The 18,388-nt window shown below is 43.7% G+C and overlaps 1 protein-coding gene across 1 annotated transcript in view; it reads right to left on the bottom strand.

The window, feature by feature from the left end:
* The window catches only part of LOC111158722 (solute carrier family 22 member 2), a 30,619-nt gene extending 21,666 nt beyond the window's left edge, over positions 1 to 8,953 (bottom strand). The window contains exons 1-3 of the mRNA XM_022520949.1: positions 8,210 to 8,953; positions 6,521 to 6,624; positions 909 to 1,063 (exon numbers count right to left, since the gene is read on the bottom strand). Of these exons, the coding sequence (XP_022376657.1) occupies positions 909 to 1,063; positions 6,521 to 6,624; positions 8,210 to 8,620 (670 nt within the window). The 5' untranslated portion in view covers positions 8,621 to 8,953. The remainder of the gene's footprint in view (positions 1 to 908; positions 1,064 to 6,520; positions 6,625 to 8,209) is intronic.
* Positions 8,954 to 18,388: the final 9,435 nt, after the last annotated feature.

The following is an 18,388-nucleotide window of genomic DNA, read 5'->3' as shown; positions in this document are numbered from 1 at the left end:
ATTTCCACCCATCATGTGTTCTAAAAACCAAATTATTGATTGAATAACTGTACATTAATTTCTTTGCTGCCCTCATGTAGATTAGATGCCTACCAGGACAGCTCATAATAGCCTCCAGCATCCTCCTTCTGCATCTCACAGAGTTCCCTGGATTACCTTTACCACGTACAATTTTAAGCACACGTATTCTAGCTCTCATGGATAATGAAGCCTTTATGATGGTGATGATTTCAATTTCAAAGCATCCATTTCCTTTCATATGGATGCTATTTGAATGTTACCAAGGGAAAGATAGAATTCATTCCCAAGATCTAATTAGGATGCTAATTTTTCTTAATATGGCTTTAACGACGCTATGCTGTTAGGATTCAAATGTTCTCCTATACTCCATGGAGCTCCTGCATAACTCTGGCTACAGTAAGTGGTTCCTGGACAGACAAGTGGCTGGGGAACTTAGATTCCCCACAGAGCTCATATTCTCCCTTACGGTGCATATAGTTTGAGGTAAGAGTGACTTCCTAGAATCCATTTATGCAAAGCAATAAAGTCCCTTGTAAATCTGACATAACTCTCACTGCGAATTTTCTTTATGTTCAGGCACAGTAGGCTAGATTTTCTCTCTGTGTAACACCCCAGGGTACAGAAAACCTTTTCCTAAGAAGTTATATTAGATTCTGGGTGGTATGATGTTTACCCTCATTTCTGCCTTCATTGCTTTCTTTAGGGGAAGAATGCAGAATGTGTTGACTGAAAAGATTTTAGAAATCCTCTGATACAGAAAAAAAGAAAATCTCTCAGCATTTTTTTGAGGCGGGGTCCATTTTTTGGCACAGCCCCCTCCGGTCTCCTGAGCGTTTTGACAGCAATGTGGCTTTGTTCCCACAGCCACAGCCACAAGCAAGTCTTACTCAGGATGTAGCCTATTAACCAGCCTGCCTTGCTGACCAGCCCTTGGATCAAACGGAAAATTAACACCCATGTATAGTTTGGGGAAACGGCCATGAGAACTCCAGATGCAGCATTTATGAGGATCGTGACCAAGAGGCAGAGCTTGCGGCCAAACCTGCAAGGGAGAGAAAGAGAGAACACAGAATTAGATTAGATTCGTGAAGATTGTAGAAAATGGCATGGAAGCTATGGAAATCTTAAGGGGTGGTTAGCTCTGAATTACTCAAACTCAGGAGGCTCGGACTGGTGCCCACCAAGAGAATCACTGACTTCAGGTCAGTTCACTTCAATACTTTTCCCAGGGCACTCTGTGAAAATTCTATTCACAACGAGCCCCATTCACCCCAGGGCTAGCGAAACTTCTCAGTCCCACACTGTGGAGGGTATTCAGGCAGGAGGTGATTATTCCAGGCCACCCAGTGCTGAATGCCTTAAGGGTCCGTCTGGGTCTTCCATCATCATAGCAGCTGGGCCTTTGCACTAACAGTCTCAACCAACTGCCCACCCAAGAGAAGTTTTTACTTGAGGAAAAAGAAAATTCGGTGGTTAATGTAATCCCCCATCCATTTTCAACACTGCTTTTGGACTTTGTGGTATTTGCCCATCTCCATGGAAAAGGACTCTGGTGTTAGCTGTGAGGTGGGAGTTGGGGGTCTTTGTCATGAAGTACCCCAGCAGGTAGCTTCTACCACACCTTCAGTCAGAGAGACTTGGGTTTCATCAGCTGAGGGACCTGGAGAGTGTACCAGGACACAGAGAAGGGGAAAACTTAGAGATCTGGTTGAATCTTGGCTTTACTACTTACTATGACATCGGCCGATTACTCAACCTTTCATTTCCTCATCTGGTAAAGACCTATCTGACTCAGCTGACAAGAGGATTAAGTGAGATACTACATGTAAAGAACTAGACACTTGGTCTCCCCCATTTCCTGCCTTCTATCTGTAAAGCAGGGTCTCTAAAACTTGACTTGGGACAACTTGTTCATATCGTCATCATGTCCACCTTGTTTCGTTCCAATTGGCCTAATTGGCCATTAATGGATATTTCAAAGATTCTTCATAGAAACCAGTGTTTTATTTAATCCTTGCTTATCTACTTCAAACTGAAGAGTCATGTTTTATGTCATTTGCTTTGCGCATTTGATGGTGGATGAACATTTTTAAATTAGTTGCTCTGCTTGGAGGCAACTTTGTTCTAGTGACCATTTCAATATTAACTGACTATGTGAATATAATCCACAACATCATTAACAATTATTTGGGATGTGAATGTTTTAAATCTGAAATTTAGAGATCACGCAGTCTCATGAGTAATTAATGTAAATTGATAAACTTTTAAGACCCGTTTTGGCCATTCATTTCTTAATTTTCAGTTTATGGTTCCTTACTATAAACATCTGCCTCGTTGGCCTTTTTTTTTTTTTTTTTTAAGAGAGAGAGGGAGCAAGCAGAGAGAGGAGCAGAGGGAGAGACACAAGCAGACTCTGCACTGAGCATAGAGCCCAATGTGGGTCTCAATCTCACGACCCTGAGATCATGACCTGAGTTGAAACCAGGAGTTAGAGCTTAACTGATTGAGTCACCTAGGCACCCCTGCCTCCTTGGCCTTCAATTTAGACTTCCCAAGTCACATTTCAACAAAGTATTTTAGCCTTTCTTCTCATCTTCTCCCACCAGACCCCTTCCTTTACCCTTTAGGAGTTTATAAACATTTGCTCAGGGGCTAGCTCTCTAGCTTCCAAAGTTGACTTGGGCATACAATACTTGTCATGCTCCTGTAGATGAATAAAATCCTGTGGCTGATAAGAGAGTATATTTACCATCGCAAACTCAGAATATGGAAACCTTCAGAAAATCAAATCTATGATGCAAAATAACTTCAGCGGGGGACATGTTCCAAATAAGGACATAATGTTATTACGAAAATATGGAATGGCTGGAAGAAGAGTTGGAGATCTGGGATTGCATTTTGAGACTTCTTCTCCCCACAGCAGAACCACATAAGTGATTAAATGAAAAACAAAGAGATAAAACAGGGGAGAGGGGTGGATTCCAGTACTGCTGGCTTCATAAGTCTATTAGCTACTTGCTACTCAGCGTGGCCCAGGGCTTATCAGCATCACCGGGGAGTGGCTCAACACAGGCTTGGACTCATTCTAGACCCACTGGATCAGAATCTGAGTTCTAACAAGATCTGAGGGGTTTATATGCACACTTAAATTGGGAAGAACCACTTTCATTTCACTGAATTTCCTCATCTGCAAATTGGGGATAAGAATATTATTTTTAAAAGGCTGTGAGTGGTGCAAAAACAATGAATCTTAGAACACTGAAAAAAAATTAAATTAAAAGTAAGTAAATAAATAAAAAATAAAAGGCTGTTAGGATCCTAAATGACATAGAACACATCAGGATGCCTAGTACAGTGCCTGGCACATAGTCAGTGGTGGAGAGCTTATTTTGGAAGATTTCAGATAATTGGGTAAGTTTGATGATGACCCTCTGGGACTCTGATTATGCTCTGATCTAGTTCCATCATGAAATATAGACAGAGGGTGCTGGCTCTTGAGAGCTGATTATTAGGCTTTCAGAAAACTTGACAGCTAATTGTTAAACAGAATCATTGTTAAAAATTCTATCATGCACTTATATTAAAAACATGTGTAATAAATATGCAAAAACATTGCTTCCTAATTATTTTACCATGTTTGAACATAATCTATGCTCATGAGATTATTTACCTCTGTCTGTTGTAGCTGTACAGTGGAAATACTATAAAATGGTGCATATTTCTAGCCAAGTCTGTGTTCAGTGACCTCAATTTGGTAGCTAGAAATTACCATGGTGGGATTATATACACCATGGAAATCAGCAAGTGCTATACATCAGGGCTTTATCCCTCAGGAAGCCAGGCATTAAACTTTTACAGGTATGCCACTAAATACAGAACATATAATTACTGATCAGTGGAGTAACAAATCTGGAATTGTGAGAGATTACTTTTTTGTGTCAGGTGATACTACAAAAAAATTCCTTAGGAAGTTTGAATGATGACATCAATGAGATATATTATAAAAGGTTTATTTTCAAATTCTCTACCACATTCCCATTCTTTCTCCCTTCAGTCTATTTATAAACTGACCTTCAGAAAGTTGACATGGTGTAAACCTCAGTGTCCTTATTTACAACCTTTTCATAATATCCTTCTGGTTTTCTTCTTAAAGCTACCTTAATCACTGTTCATATGTTTTGAAAACATCATAAAAGACAATCTGTTTTGTTTAATATTAGTTTAATCTGCAGCATAAAATGAGCTTCCATGAGATTCTTACACCCTTGTATAAAATCTGAATATTGGAGGGAGGTGGGGTTATGGACATTGGGGAGGGTATGTGCTATGGTGAGTGCTGTGAAGTGTGTAAACCTGGCGATTCACAGACCTGTACCCCTGGGGCTAATAATACATTATATGTTAATAAAAAAATCTGAATATTGTCCAGAAATAGGCATTGAGTATGCAAAAGATAATTTGATCTTTCTTTTTCTCCCTCTGGCTGTTGTCTTGTTGCCCACTCTCACATGCATACACGAGCAGAAGAGAAAAGAAGAGGCAACAACCACCCAAACGTCAGACAATTTAAGAAAAAGAAACGGAGTTTTGGACATCGTTTTTTGGGGAAGGATAATGAGTCATCAGCTTTGCATAGGATATTTCAACAATAGGAACAAAATAATGAGGTCATCCAAGAGGGTGGTTAATTGACTGAGGTTTGTAAATCAGGAATGCACTGTCAGTGGGGAATTATAACCGGTCTCCTACTCCTTGAGTGGGATGAGAATAATTAACTCATTTACTTAACCAGCCATGAGGCTCAGTCACTTATTTGCTCACTTCCATCCTGGCAGCTGAGTGTTAGTATCTCCGCCTTGCAGGGAACGAGGGAGAGGAGAGGGGGTGAGGAGCCAACCGGCCAGACAGACACTGCGGAGCAAGGCAGACTCTGGACTGCCCCTTGCCGGCAGCTCTCCTAACTCCTAACAGAGTCATCTCCAAACCACAGACCTCACTTGTGGGGCAATAAAAATAAAACCAATGACCTTCCCCTTTACCTCACAAGCCTCCCACACAAAGTCCCAGGAAGAACCCTTGAAGGCAGGCTAAGCAGACAGTTAAAGAAGTAAAGAAGTGTCATGTAGGATGTGAGGATGGAGCTGCCCTGTGGCCCAGTGGCCTCAATGGCCTTCTGCTGCCACGGAGGTGGTAGGGGGGTGGTGAGGTGGGCAGGTTGTGAAACTGCAGATGCTCCTGGGAGAGGATAGATTAAGCTATTGCTATTAATCTTTAACTCAGTTGCAAGTTTTCCGCCATCCTGAAAATACAGTGGAGTCAAAGAAAATATTCGATTTACATTTAATATAATGCTCATAGGTTTGGGTTTATTTGCATCACAGATATAGTTGGGGAGAGCAACAAGCATAAAGTGTATTTGCCATTTATTTCAGAATTAAATGTATATTTATATTTTGTAATAAATGAAAATTTATCTTGTAATAAATATAAATGTATTAAATAAATTAGACTATATACATTTATTCTATAGTTCTATATAACAATCTCCTGGGTGACTGGTTATTAAAGAAAATGATACTGTCCAAACAGTTGAGCACGGTGCCTGGCACATGGACAACACCCACTAAATAGTATTATGAGTGCTAAAGTATCAACTACAAAGCAAATTTTTCTGTTCTTTTCCCTTTTCCTCAAAATATCTAATTGACCATCTACCTGGTAAAGATGCCTGTTATAAGGAACTTTCAGCGCAGTGAATCTGGGATTACAAAGTGATGGATAAGTAAGACATAAAGGCACAAATGGATTCACACAACTCACTGAAAACTAGCTCCCTGAAGACACAGAACATCTAAGAGGACCATTTGCTATATGTTCTACACAGAGAGGTCTTTCCTCATCTTTCTTCAGGGACACTGACGTTGTGGGCGTGGATATTTACATCTGTCAGTGCAGATGGACCCAGTTTCCCTTTTACCAGATTGTGTCTGGGTTCCACACCTATAATTACATCTGGAGCCCGGGCCCCAGTTCAGGACTCCTGCAATGCCAAGGGCCAGGCAGGGACACCCACAGGGAGAGTCTATATTGGCTCTGGGAATAGAAGCAGCAGGCAGAGGAGAGAGAGCTCAGGGACCCCACAGGCTCACAGACGGGGATGATGAGGATGAGGCCAATGAACTGGGAATCACAAAAAGGATCAAGTCATCAATGACTTTCCCTTCCAACCCTAGGACTCTGGATAGCCCACAAAGAAAAACTGATGCCTAAGATAGAAATGGTCCTCTACGACCCCAGAGAACTAGAAAATATTCGCATCGGTTGTGCTGATGGAAGCAGGAGAAGAAATTGCAAATTGTCAAGATGGCTGACACAAGGCCAGGCAACTGCGGTCTTCATGCTTGAGGAAAGGATACTATTCAAGCAGGGGCAGGTGAATCCAAGTGCTTCCCAGACCAGAGGAGGACTCAAAATTCCACCACATTCGCAGGGCACCTACCTGTCTGCGAGGTAGCCGATACCCACAGAGCCGATAAAAAATCCTACATTCACAGCCGACTGAAACAGGTCCAGCATCCAGGAATTGGCACACACTAGGTTAAACTGCAGAGGGGTGAAAGGTTTTCCGGGTCAGCAGAGAAAACAAAGTCCTGTTGGATACAACTCAGCCCCAGGAACTCACTGAGTATTCCTGCTGCATGGCATGGCAGAAAGCCAAGAACTCTTCTCTTGCTTATATAAATTTTCTTCAGACAAATCTGAAGATTTGTCCCACAATTTATCTAGCATTCTCTTTGGACGTGCGTCGTTAAGCCAAATTCTGTTGGCTAAATCAGCTCATACAAGGTGAATACTCCACTTTCCCTTTCTTTTTTAAAAAGATTTTATTTATTTATTTGAGAGAGAGAAGCGGGGAGGGGCAGAGGGACAAGCAGGATCCCCACTGAGCAGGGAGCCCGAAGCAAGCTCCCTCCCAGGACCCCGAGCTCCTGACCCGAGCGGAAGGCAGAGGATTAACCGACTGAGCCACCCAGGTGCTCCACACCTTTCCTTTCTAACTTTAATACCCAGAAGCAAATGGGTGTGTAAAGAGGATATAGATACTGCCCCGAGGAAGCTGGACTGTTCAGCTTCTCTTCGCTGTCTCTTTAATGGCAGGGGAAGCAGAAGCGTCTTCTCAGGCTCTTACATTTGCTCTCATTTGGAACAAGAGGCAATGTTGAAGGAAGAACAGGTGCTGGGCCGGAAGTGGGGGGATCCGATTTCTAGGGCAAACTGCTAGCTCGCACTATGTGGCCTTGGGCAGAATTTTTCTCTGTTCTGGGCCTCAGCTTCCTCGTCTCTGCACGAAGGGATGAGATTAAGCCCTGCTGTACAGCCTCTTTAAATTGTACGGTGTTCTATCTCTGACCCAGGCCTATGGTTTCATGTAACTGTTGGACCCCTGAAGAGAAGCTTCTCTACCTAAAAGTCTGTTCAGACAGAGCGTCTTCCCATTACCCAAGCGCTCCTTTTAAATTAAGCCAGGCAGCTGGCTTTCTCTGGATTTTTAGAATAATTGTACCCTCCCATTTTGCTTTGTCTCCAAGAAAAGCAGGCCTCCATTTTTTGGGCTGTTTTCTCTATATTTATCAAAATGAGGCTTCATAATGAGATGCTAATGTCAACTGGAGTTTTTAATAAAGGAATTAGTGCCTTAGCAAAAGCTCCAGCCCGGGATGGTTTTATGCAAACGTTTCGAGCAAATCAAAGAGAGCAAAACAGCCATCAAGGGAAGAACATCTGTCTCAGTGAGGCAACGTTCAGGTGAGTTCCATGAGCGCTCACCTGTCCATCTGCTGTACAGCTGCCAGAACGGGGGGCTTCCAGAAACAAAAGAGGAGGCTTGACAACTTTCCTTTCCCTGGAATTATTTCCAGGAATTCTGCTTGCTTTTGCTTGTTTCTTACCCCTGAAACTTGCATGCTCTGGAATCATTATTGTCAGAATTTGATGAAATTTAACTACCTCACCTATATGCCAGGCAAATAAGAGGCTGCATGTTTTTGTTGGAAACTAGGATTTTATAAGATCCTCTGAGTCCAAAGAGCATGTCCAGACATTGTTAAGAACCAGGCCCTACCGGCCTCTTCCTTAAGAAAAGCTACTCTGTTGGCTTTTTCCTAATGCAAAGCTTGCTCGCGCTTACCTCGGTCACGATGGACGAGCCGGGCGTGTCGTACACCCAGCCGTGCCGACAGGGCCCCAGCGGCAGGTGACTCCTATTGGCGGCCAGGCCGGCCAGCGGGTCCACGCAGCTGAGGCCGCTCTGGTTCCAGTCCACCTCGTAGCCGTGGCACTGGTCGGGGAAGGTCTCGCCGGCAGCCCCCGGGCCGGGCACCGTGTAGTTCAGCTCCTCCGCCAGGCTCCAGCCGCATCGCCGGCTCAGCTCGGCCACCCCGGGGCTCAGGCAGCGGTGATCTGGGGTGAAAGCCAGGAAGACGATGCCCACGTAGATGGGGGTGAACGCTGCAGAGAGTAGAGCTAAGAGGAAAAATGTCTGTTTCTGGAAGAAGTTAAATTCCCCGATGTGCTCTAAAATGTCATCCACAGTTGGCATTATTACTGGAGACAGGAGAAGCCCTGATGCTTTTCCCTGGGCTGCTACGAGTGTCCCGATCCAGGCTGTGGCCAGCTCAGCACAAGAGTCAAATGGTGGGAGGGAGCTGACTTTAGAAAGTGACCAGCCTTTGATCCAGACCTTTCCTTGCTCAGGCTAATTTCCAACCGTGCCCTCCTCCGGGGGACGTGCGTCCTGCTGCTCTCCCGAAACGCCCCGAGCAAGCAACAGGGCCAGATGTAGTGTTTGTTGTAACATCACTCTTGGCAAATTTGTGTTACCTCATACCTGCACCACAAACAATCCCTCCTCTGTATCACTCGGGGAGAAATCAGAGAACCCTCACGTATCGCAGACCTGTTAATCTTTCCCTAGTCAACTCAGTGTCTGGGAAATTAATATATTCGTATGTCACCCACACAGCCAACCTTTTCTCTAAGGTGCTACAGAGAATGGACACGCATTTGCCTAGTGTAACGTGAATCATGGTCTTGGGTCAGAGCTCTTGTCTGCAAAGCGGTTTGCAAATTCTACCCCGGGCCTCATTCTACAAACAACAGCAAGTACACTAGGGATCCCATGCTGTGGCTGCCTGTTTTGATTTTTTTCCCCCAGATTTTATAATTCTGCTTATTTAAAGATTTTAAAGAATGCCTATCTGGCAGTCTTGCTTTTCAACCCTGAGGTGTCCATCCCCTGACCCACTGGTGAGGAAGGAAGAAAATGTTCACTGCACGTGCAGGTCAAGTGCAAAAGCCGGTCAGAGTATCTTCATTCTTCTTTGGTCCTAGATATTTCTGGATAGCCTGTGGTTTAGAATGGGGTTGGGTGCATCCAGACACAAGACAAGCAGCCCATCTTTCCTGGTGTGCAAAAGGATCCTTACTCTAGCGGGAAGCTGCCCCATAGAGAAGGAGGTCTGTTAACAAATCTTCAATTTAAAATACCAGAAATTTAATCCAGTTTTCTTTCTTTCTTTCTTTCTTCTGTCAAACAGTCAGTGGGTATGATAGCCTGGGTCTAAAAATAGTGGCTCCTGAGGATCCTCTTCCTTGCTGCAGCTTTGAGCGTCTTGGTTTTCTTGAAAAAGCAAGAAGCAGGTGCCTGTTGGGCCCCTGTCAACATCTGTTGCACCTTCATTGGCTCACAAGGGCGCTCAGCTGAGTGACATCAGGCCGGGAGGATCACTACCTCTGCTGGCCCCAGTTTGCCACTGGCTAAGTGAGTAGGTTAAACTCTGTAGATCCAAGGGTTTGGGGGAGTATATTTCTGGCACAAAAGGTATAACGACAAAGCTCATCAGCAATTATATCCACTGATTATTCAGTAGAAAACAGAATAAAACCAACAAGAATGGATGACATTTCTGGTTGTATCATGACTATTCAAGGCCAGGGGTAGGCTGCAGAGAATAGGGATCTCATCTTCAGGGAACACCAGACTTCTGGAAAGCTGTGGCTCATTCTGTGGCCATTGCAGGTGCCGGAAGCATTTATGCAAGATGAGGCTCGTGGCTTCACGTGGCCGTGAATCTGAAACATATTCCAGTCCATGCCTGAGGAACTCGCTAGATGCAGAGATAGTTTTCAAATAAAAATAGAAAATCGTTGATAGAATAAAGGGAAGATAACGAAATAGTACCAACCAGCAAAAAGATAAGACAATGTTAAACAAGAAAAGTACATGTTTAACTTTTGCTTCCAGGGAAAATGGAGTAGGTGCACTTTTCGTTATTCTTCCCACCCAGTACAACAAAAATCCCTGGATACTGTTCAGGAACCAGTGGTAAGAGATGCAACAGTAGAAAGAAGGCCGACTGGTTATGGACCTCTAGGCCCAAAGACTCGGTGGTGAGTTTCCTCCCTGGGTTTTCTTTCTGCCTCCCATAAACTGACTGGGTGCTGGAGAAGCTGGCAAGCCAGGAATACCAATGGGCATGAACATCAAGAGCCCCAGGTAAATCCTGCTCTCTCTAGATTCCCAGGAATAGGTTACAGCTTTTTTTATGATCCCTGTGGGCATCTCGTCTCTCTTTTAAGTGTTTGGTCATTCTTTTGTTAACTTCGAATCATGTTTATCTCCTAAATGTCTCTTAAAATCATCTTAAAGGAATGTCAGAACTCCATGCAACACAATATTGCATTAAAAGTTGCGATCTGCAACCCTGCAGTGTGATCTAATCATCTGAACAAAGATGCTGAACACCATGAACGTTAATCCCCTAGCTAGAAAGAATCAGCAGAGACCAGTTACCACCTAGACCAACCTCTGTCAAATGTATGGATCCCTCAGTAAGATCTTCAACACACACAGCCATTTGAACTTGAAGACTGCCAGCTTCATTGTCCCAACATTTCTATCTAATGGGGAAGTTCCATCTTAGATAACACTGGTGACCATCCCTGTACAATCTTTACCTGTTGGACCTAGTTGTCCCCTCCAGGATGACCAGAACCAGGACCCCTTCCTCTTTGATGCCCATCACATGATAGAGGTCTGTACCATTGCAGTGGCTGACATGAAGAGATTGAGGTGGTCTGTGGTTTCTCCTAGGAGTCAAACATGCCCAGCTGTGGCTTTGGTCTTAGCACCACAACCTCCACCTCCAGCCTCTTCTCTGACCCCAGGGAACTGATGATGGAAACCAGAGCTGGACTTAATGAGCACCACTGCTCGTGGCTGCGAGCATGGCATGGAAGAGGGGGAAGAGGGAGCTCCATCTCTGGAGCACGTGTCCTGCTCCACACCGTCTTTGAGGTGCTGTGTTCACGTGACTTCTCTCCTGTAATCTGAAGAACATCCCTGGGTGCTGATGTGAATGCTCCTTTTTCACAGTCAAGGACATTGGGGATCAGAGCGGAATAGGAACTTCTTCAGTGTCAGCTAGCCAGTTAAGGAGGAGTCAGACTCTGATGCTGGGGTGCTCCCTTCCTCTGCCTCCCCTCATTCACCAGAAATGCTGATAGAGTAGAGTGAGCTCTTAAAAAGTGACCAAGGTCATGACACTTGACTCCAATCCCAGGAACCCAGAGGTGATCCTGACTGCCACTTACTAGCACATTTTAAAAATACCTGCACCCTGGATTTGACTCATTGACATGATCCACTTCAAGACACCAGATCTTCATGCTGTGAGCAAGAGGGCACCAGGTGAGAGGCAAAAATGAGTGTAGTTTGCCAAGGAGAAAGGATATTGAAATTCACTATGAATTACTTACAGTAATCAATCAGATAAGGAGAAGGTAAAAGCTCATATTCCTTACAGCAATCGTTTGCCTGCCATCAACAATTTTCCATTGACTACAAACATAGGGGCAAAGCCCACAGCATGGCTACTGTAACATCCATCCTTGGCAGGTGACAGACTAGACTCCTCAGCAAAGCCATAAACAGTTGAACAACTAGATGAGAGAAACTACAGAATGAGGGGATGGGGGTGGTGTAAGATACAACTAACTCAGAGTTACAATTTGAATCTGGTCTCTTGTGCACTATCACTTCCATTTGTGGTGGGGGGAGGTGGGGAGTTGGTGCTATACTTATAAGTATGATAAGGGGCTAATCTGATCCTATGGTGACTGATCATCTAATCCACATAATCTGATGATTATTGTAATTAATACCATAAGTATTTCTCAATCTTTTATCAGGTTCCTTTGCAATGTAAATAAATATTGTCCCCAGGCTGCTATCTTCTGGAGGCATGGAGGAAGGCTGCTTGTGTCTACACTCACTTTCTCAGCTCTCCCCACTAGAGGACAAGAACTGGTTCAGGTGTTCAGTTAAACTCTTACCCAACAGCAAGCCAGGATCCTTGGAAGTTGACAGGGCAGAAGCCAGTGACCCATTAGCAAGGGAGAGGGGGTTTCTTTGGTCCCATGTTATGCAGGATGGCTTTGACACTAGATATAGTGAAAAAGCAGGATGTGGTCTTGGGTCACCTCTGCCCCTTGGGTATGTTGATGTCTACCTGAGACAAGGATGGCTAAAGAAAGATTGTCTCACAGTGATGTGTGTTGTGTGCTCTCTGTGGTTCATGGGGATAATGACAGGAGGTCAGGTGGGGCCAGGAGGGGCAAGTCCATGTAGCCTGGACTGTGGTCCAGCCTTGCCCTAGAGCATCCATGTCATCTGAGCAGTCTCCTAATTTGTAAACTAGTGACTGTACCCACATCAGAGAGATGATGAGAAGGAACACACAGGGCTACCCAGCACAGTGGCTCACAATGGTCCATAGTCACTTATGAGACCTCCTCCCAACTCTGTTCTACCCCCTTCTCCCTTATTTCTCTCCTCCTTGTGCCCCCACCTCATTTTGTAGTTGCTGGGGTCTTCTGCAGTTCCCTGCTGCCCATCACTGCCAGCTGGTTAGGGATAGGGCCTTGTGGCTAAGCATAGTGGCAAAAGATCTGCCTTGACCCAGAATATCCAGGTGGAAAGGACCTCAGAGGACATCAGAACAGCACTGTGCTTACATTCCTCATAGACATCTGTTCCAAATAGTTCCATGCAAATTCTTCCTATGTCAGGTGAGCCTGGTCCATTATGGGATATTACAGATTGGTGGAAAGATCTTCCTCATATTTTATCAGAGCTTGTCTTCCAGAATCTTCCACACACTTGGACATTATGCTCCCTTTTGAGGTCAGGTAAGTTAAGTTAAAACTCTCCAACACAGAACTTCAGAGATTTGAAGATGATTTTCTTTGACCTTGGCCTCTTCTGTCTTTTGGAGTAGGTCACCCCATTCCCACAGAGCAGGTGTTCAATTCTCCCCACCTGCAGAGACAGCCCTGAAGTGCATTATAGCTCCTTTCTTCCCTTAATGCATTGCCTCTGGGACCCTGCACACAACTCCATTGGTGGCCACTTACTGTGATCCACAGCCAGGTGGTTACTTTCCAAGCAGGGATGGGGCCAAGGCCAGAAGAGGAGGTCACTCCTCAATCAGCCCACTGTAGCGACCTTCCTGCTGAGGCTGGCTGTAGGAGGGCTGGTGGGAATTCCCTTTGGGCTTCCTTCATCAATGACATCTTTCATTTTGTTTACCTTTATTTGTTCTCTTCCTTACAAAATGAGGACCTTGTGCTTATTTCTTTGAAGCACGAAGTCAGAGTCAGATGGGCATGAGGTCAGGAGGCCTTGCCAGGCGGGCGCCTTCCTCCTGTTGCACCTTCTCTCTCCTCACACATGCTTGGCGTCCATGCCCACGTTAGTAGCTGTGGGCGTCACAAAAGGCCTGGACCCTGTGCTTCGAAATACAAGACACATGCTTGACACTGAACCGCAAAGGCAACTGGGCAGATTTTGCAGAATTAATTTGGAAAGACACGGGGAAACTTTTTTTTAAAAGTAACATATAATGTATTATTTGCCCAAGGGGTACAGGTGTGTGAATCATTAGGCTTACACACTTCACAGCACTCACCATGGCCCTTACCCTCCCCAATGTCCATCATCCAGCCAACTCATCCCTCCCACCCCCCTCCCACTCCATCAACCCTCAGTTTGTTTCCTGAGATGAAGAGTCTCTTAGGGTTAAAACACCCAGACAGTTAAGTACTCAGTTTCCTTCCTCACAGACAACACTTGTCTTTAAAGATTGTTTTGTTTCTTATGTAAAATTAAATGCAGAGTGTTGGTTTGGCCTTAGGCTCCTAAGTCAGGCTGAACATGCAGCTTCACGCTTGGGCCTTCAGGATTCAGAGCTCTTTGATCTGGCAGCTCAGGACCCTCACACAGTTTTGTTTGCAAAGCAAACACCCGATTAATATCTAAATGCAATTAAAACTTTCATGGGTGTTTAACCTCTCCAAAATCCAGGAAAGAGTGAACTGTTCTGGACTGCTTTCTTCAAAGAGAGAGTGAATCCAGTTGAGATGTTCATTTCCATAATTCTGAGGATAACAGCATTTGTAACCTCTCAGTTGCTTATGATGTGGGAATTTGGACACAGATGTGCGTGCCAGAGTCAAAGGGCATACCTAACACTAATTTCCATTAATTCCAAACTGAGTAAAACAAACAAACAAGCAGCACCTTAGACCCATCTTTTAATTCAGAGCAGACCCATAAGCTTTGACGCAGGTGCCTGAGGGCAAAGAAATCTGGTTAGAGAGGACAATATAATCAGTTAAGGTGAGGCATACTGGTGTAGGGTAGGCCCTTAAGCCAATATGATTGATGTTGTCCTGAGAAGAGGAGTCCTAGGGAGAAGACCACCTGGAGACAGAGGCAGAGACTGGGTGCTGCTGTTGCCAGCTGCCACCAGAAGCTAGAAATGGCAAGAAGAATTTTCTCTTAGAGACAGCATGGCCCTGCTGACACCTTGATTTCAGACTTCTCATCTTCAGGGCTGCAAGGGAATACATTTCCGTTGGTTGAAGCCACCCAGTTTGTGGTACTTTATTACATCAGCCCCAGCAAACTCATACAGCTAGCAAACGGGGGGAATGGCATCCATATGGCAGTTATTCTTGGTCTAGTTCATGTACACGAGGAACCTGATGGGTTTCTCAGAAGTCTTCTGTACCCTCACACTTACACTATCTCTGTTTCCAGTGATGGAGCCCAAACTCTTCCCTCCTTGGCTTGCACCACTGCGCCCCTCTTGGTTAAAGAATGGAAAGAGACAAGTGGTAACCAGTGGCCCTAGACTGACACAGATGACATATACGTCAGGGGACTTCCTAGGTTACGCCCTCCATTGTCCTCCAGCCCCCTGCAGGCCTGCTCTGCCCCACTGTCCTCAGTCTTTCTCCTTTACCGTCTTCCACCTGACTCCCCCCATACCCAGAGAGTGGAAATGCCCTCCTTCTTCCATTGTACCCAAATAAGTCCTGATGATAAGTTTGGATTTTGTTTTAAGCGAAGGACTTTCAATGTAGAGTGGAGTGTGGACCATTCTGACATGTCTACTCCATACTCATCGAAGTATCTAATTTCATAGAATTAGGTTATGAGTAAGAAAGCACAATAATATTTGGGAGAGGCAACATGTCTTATTAGAAAGTGTTGAATGAAGCCACAAAAGACTTGAGAATAAGAAAAAGAAAAGCCATAGGATCCATTGACATTTCTTGAAGAACTTACATAATTTGTGTGTGTGTGTGTGTGTGTGTGTGTGTGTGTGTGTGTGTTTTAAGATTATATTTATTTATTTCAGGTGCAGGGGAACAAGGAGGGAAAGTGAGAGGAAGAATCAGATTCCCCACTGATCAGAGAGCTTGATCCCAGGACCCTGAGATAACGACCTGAGCTGAAGGCAGACACTTAACCAACTGAACCACTCAGGTGCCCCAAGAACTTACATAATTTGGTGTCAGCATTGGGAAGTTAGTCATACTCATTTTCATCTTCCCTGAACTATTCATTTAACTATTTCATAATGGTAAATTTTGAAAGCAGAAAAGGTTTTATCAAAGCACTTCTCTCCAGCATTTCCCAAGGTTTAGTCACAACGTTTAAAACACTTTTCTGTGTATTTTTCACTCTGCTATTCAGAATTCTTGCTAATTTTGCAAACTTGAATTCACAGAATTCTCCAACATAAAAAAATTCGACCAATTCATAGATCTAATATGATGACTTTATTGTAAAATTAGTGAGAGAAATTTTGCAAAATATATTATCTTTACTTGAGGTCCTGTAGCTAACCCAAGGGTCATACAGTAAGGGTTCAGTAAGTGTTTATTGACTGACTAACTGAATAAAATCCCGAAGTCCAGAGAGCTTGAACACAACGTCACCAGTTGGACAGCCCGTACTAACATGGGACTTTAACTTCATTTATTTATTTGTGAGAGAGACCTGAGAGAGAGAAGGTAACATGTCTATTTAATCCATTGTTATTTTTGATCCATATTATCTTGCCATTTATCACTTAGAAAATTCCAAATGTCTCAGTTACTCATTTATCACGTCAATACCAATTCAGCAGCCCATAGTCTGAATGGCCATTTGAGAAAAAATTTAAATCGGGTATCAGAGTAATTCATTATAAAGTTTGGGTAATAGGATCAAATTCCACCGGGTTTTTGAAGTGATAGAAATGATTTGCTGATGTCCAAATTAGGGTTATGAAAGTCAGTACCCAACGTTGGAGCCAAAAGGAGCCCAGTGAGCATTGTGTGGTACGAAGGTATATGTACTGGACAAGAAAAGAATCTGCCCTTTGTCCCAGATAGGCTATAACTCACCCAGTTATTTAATGGGTCTCAATTTCCTCATCCATAAATAGAAGAGAATGAACCAAATCTCTAGGGACCTTATAAACACTATAATTTAAGGACTTTGTGATTTGCTAGTGGTAAATCCAATCTTTTATGTTGCACACAGATGAAGAGCCTTATAATGCTTACTTTGCTATAGACCTACCGGCATGGCATAAGTATATTTGAGTATTTCCCTCTTTCTCTCAAACTTTCACTTTAACATAGGCAGAACCAAGCTGCTTTGGGCAAGGTGTATGGATCAACAGCTACTCACATCCTCTTCATTTCCTTGGATTATCGTTCTCACGCATATCACCAATATAATTCCTTCCTCCAGAAATTCTTCACTTTTTTTTTTTTTTTTTTTTTTTTTTTTTTTAGAAAGACAAATTCAAGTAGAAGGCTAGGAAAAAAATCTGTGGACTTCCAGTTGCAACAAGAGAGGATGGAAAGTGATTGAAGTGTTTTGTTTGTATTTGAGATTCCCTCAAGACCAGGTCTCAGAGTTTAGGTTTCTTTGATTCAGGAATAGAAAGAGCAGAGAGCCTAAGGCCATAGTTTTCATAGGATTGGAAGAAAATTAGGGGACCAGAAAGCCAAATTCATTTACCCAGAGCAAGCAAGAAAGGAACACGTTGTGAAGTGTCTAATTGAAATTTAAAAAAAAATTTTAGGGACGCCTGGGTGGCTCAGTTGGTTGAGCAGCTGCCTTCGGCTCAGGTCATGATCCCAGCGTCCTGGGATCGAGTCCCACATCGGGCTCCTTGCTTGGCGGGGAGCCTGCTTCTCCCTCTGCCTCTGCCTGCCATTCTGTCTGCCTGTGCTCACTCTCTCTCCCTCTCTCTCTGACAAATAAATAAAATCTTTAAAAAAAAATTTTTAATTTTACCTCTTTTCTTCTTATTAATGGGTAAAGTAATTAATTCTTTAAAGAATTAATTTGTTCTAAAAGCTAAAATTAACAAGTGTGAAAATGAACAAAACCACCCAAATGAGAAGAAGCAAAGGTTATTGATTCAGCGCTTGTTTGTAGCAAGGGAGTCAGCTACCATCACTTCTGACTTGGTTCAAAGGCAGGAGGGTGGGAAGGCTTCTTAGGGAAGAAAGGAATGGCTTCAGGCATGCACTGAGGAAGGCTGCTCTATCTCTCACAAACTAGTCATTTTTTAGAATAAGCTTTAGCTATTCTATGCAAAGAAACCAAACCAGCATTGGCTGGGGAGACAGAACCATGTGATAGGGTTGTGGTCACAGAAAATAACATGGTGTCATGTTTGGGGGTGTGGTCTTCAGACCTCCTCAGGAAAAGCATCAAGAAAAATACAGATCTCAGAGTAGAGAGAATTTGCATAGAAGCAACTTTCTTCTAGTCTCTCCCAGACTTTAGGTCTCTGAGATTGTAATAATGCAATCAGGAATCAAATTCTCCTGTTTCACTGAAGAAAAACAGTCCTATCAATGTGAGGGGAGAAGTCTGGGAGGGGTCCTGATTCCAGAAAACTCTCTACCTTTTTTCCCTTCAAATATTACTTCTTTTTTTCCCCCTTTAAATATT

Source organism: Enhydra lutris, unplaced genomic scaffold, assembly GCF_002288905.1.
Source record: "Enhydra lutris kenyoni isolate GAN:26980312 unplaced genomic scaffold, ASM228890v2 scaffoldscaffold62, whole genome shotgun sequence".
Lineage (NCBI taxonomy): Eukaryota > Metazoa > Chordata > Mammalia > Carnivora > Mustelidae > Enhydra > Enhydra lutris.
The sequence above is the reverse complement of the archived record's forward strand: the minus strand, read 5'-3'. Positions and strand labels throughout refer to the sequence as shown.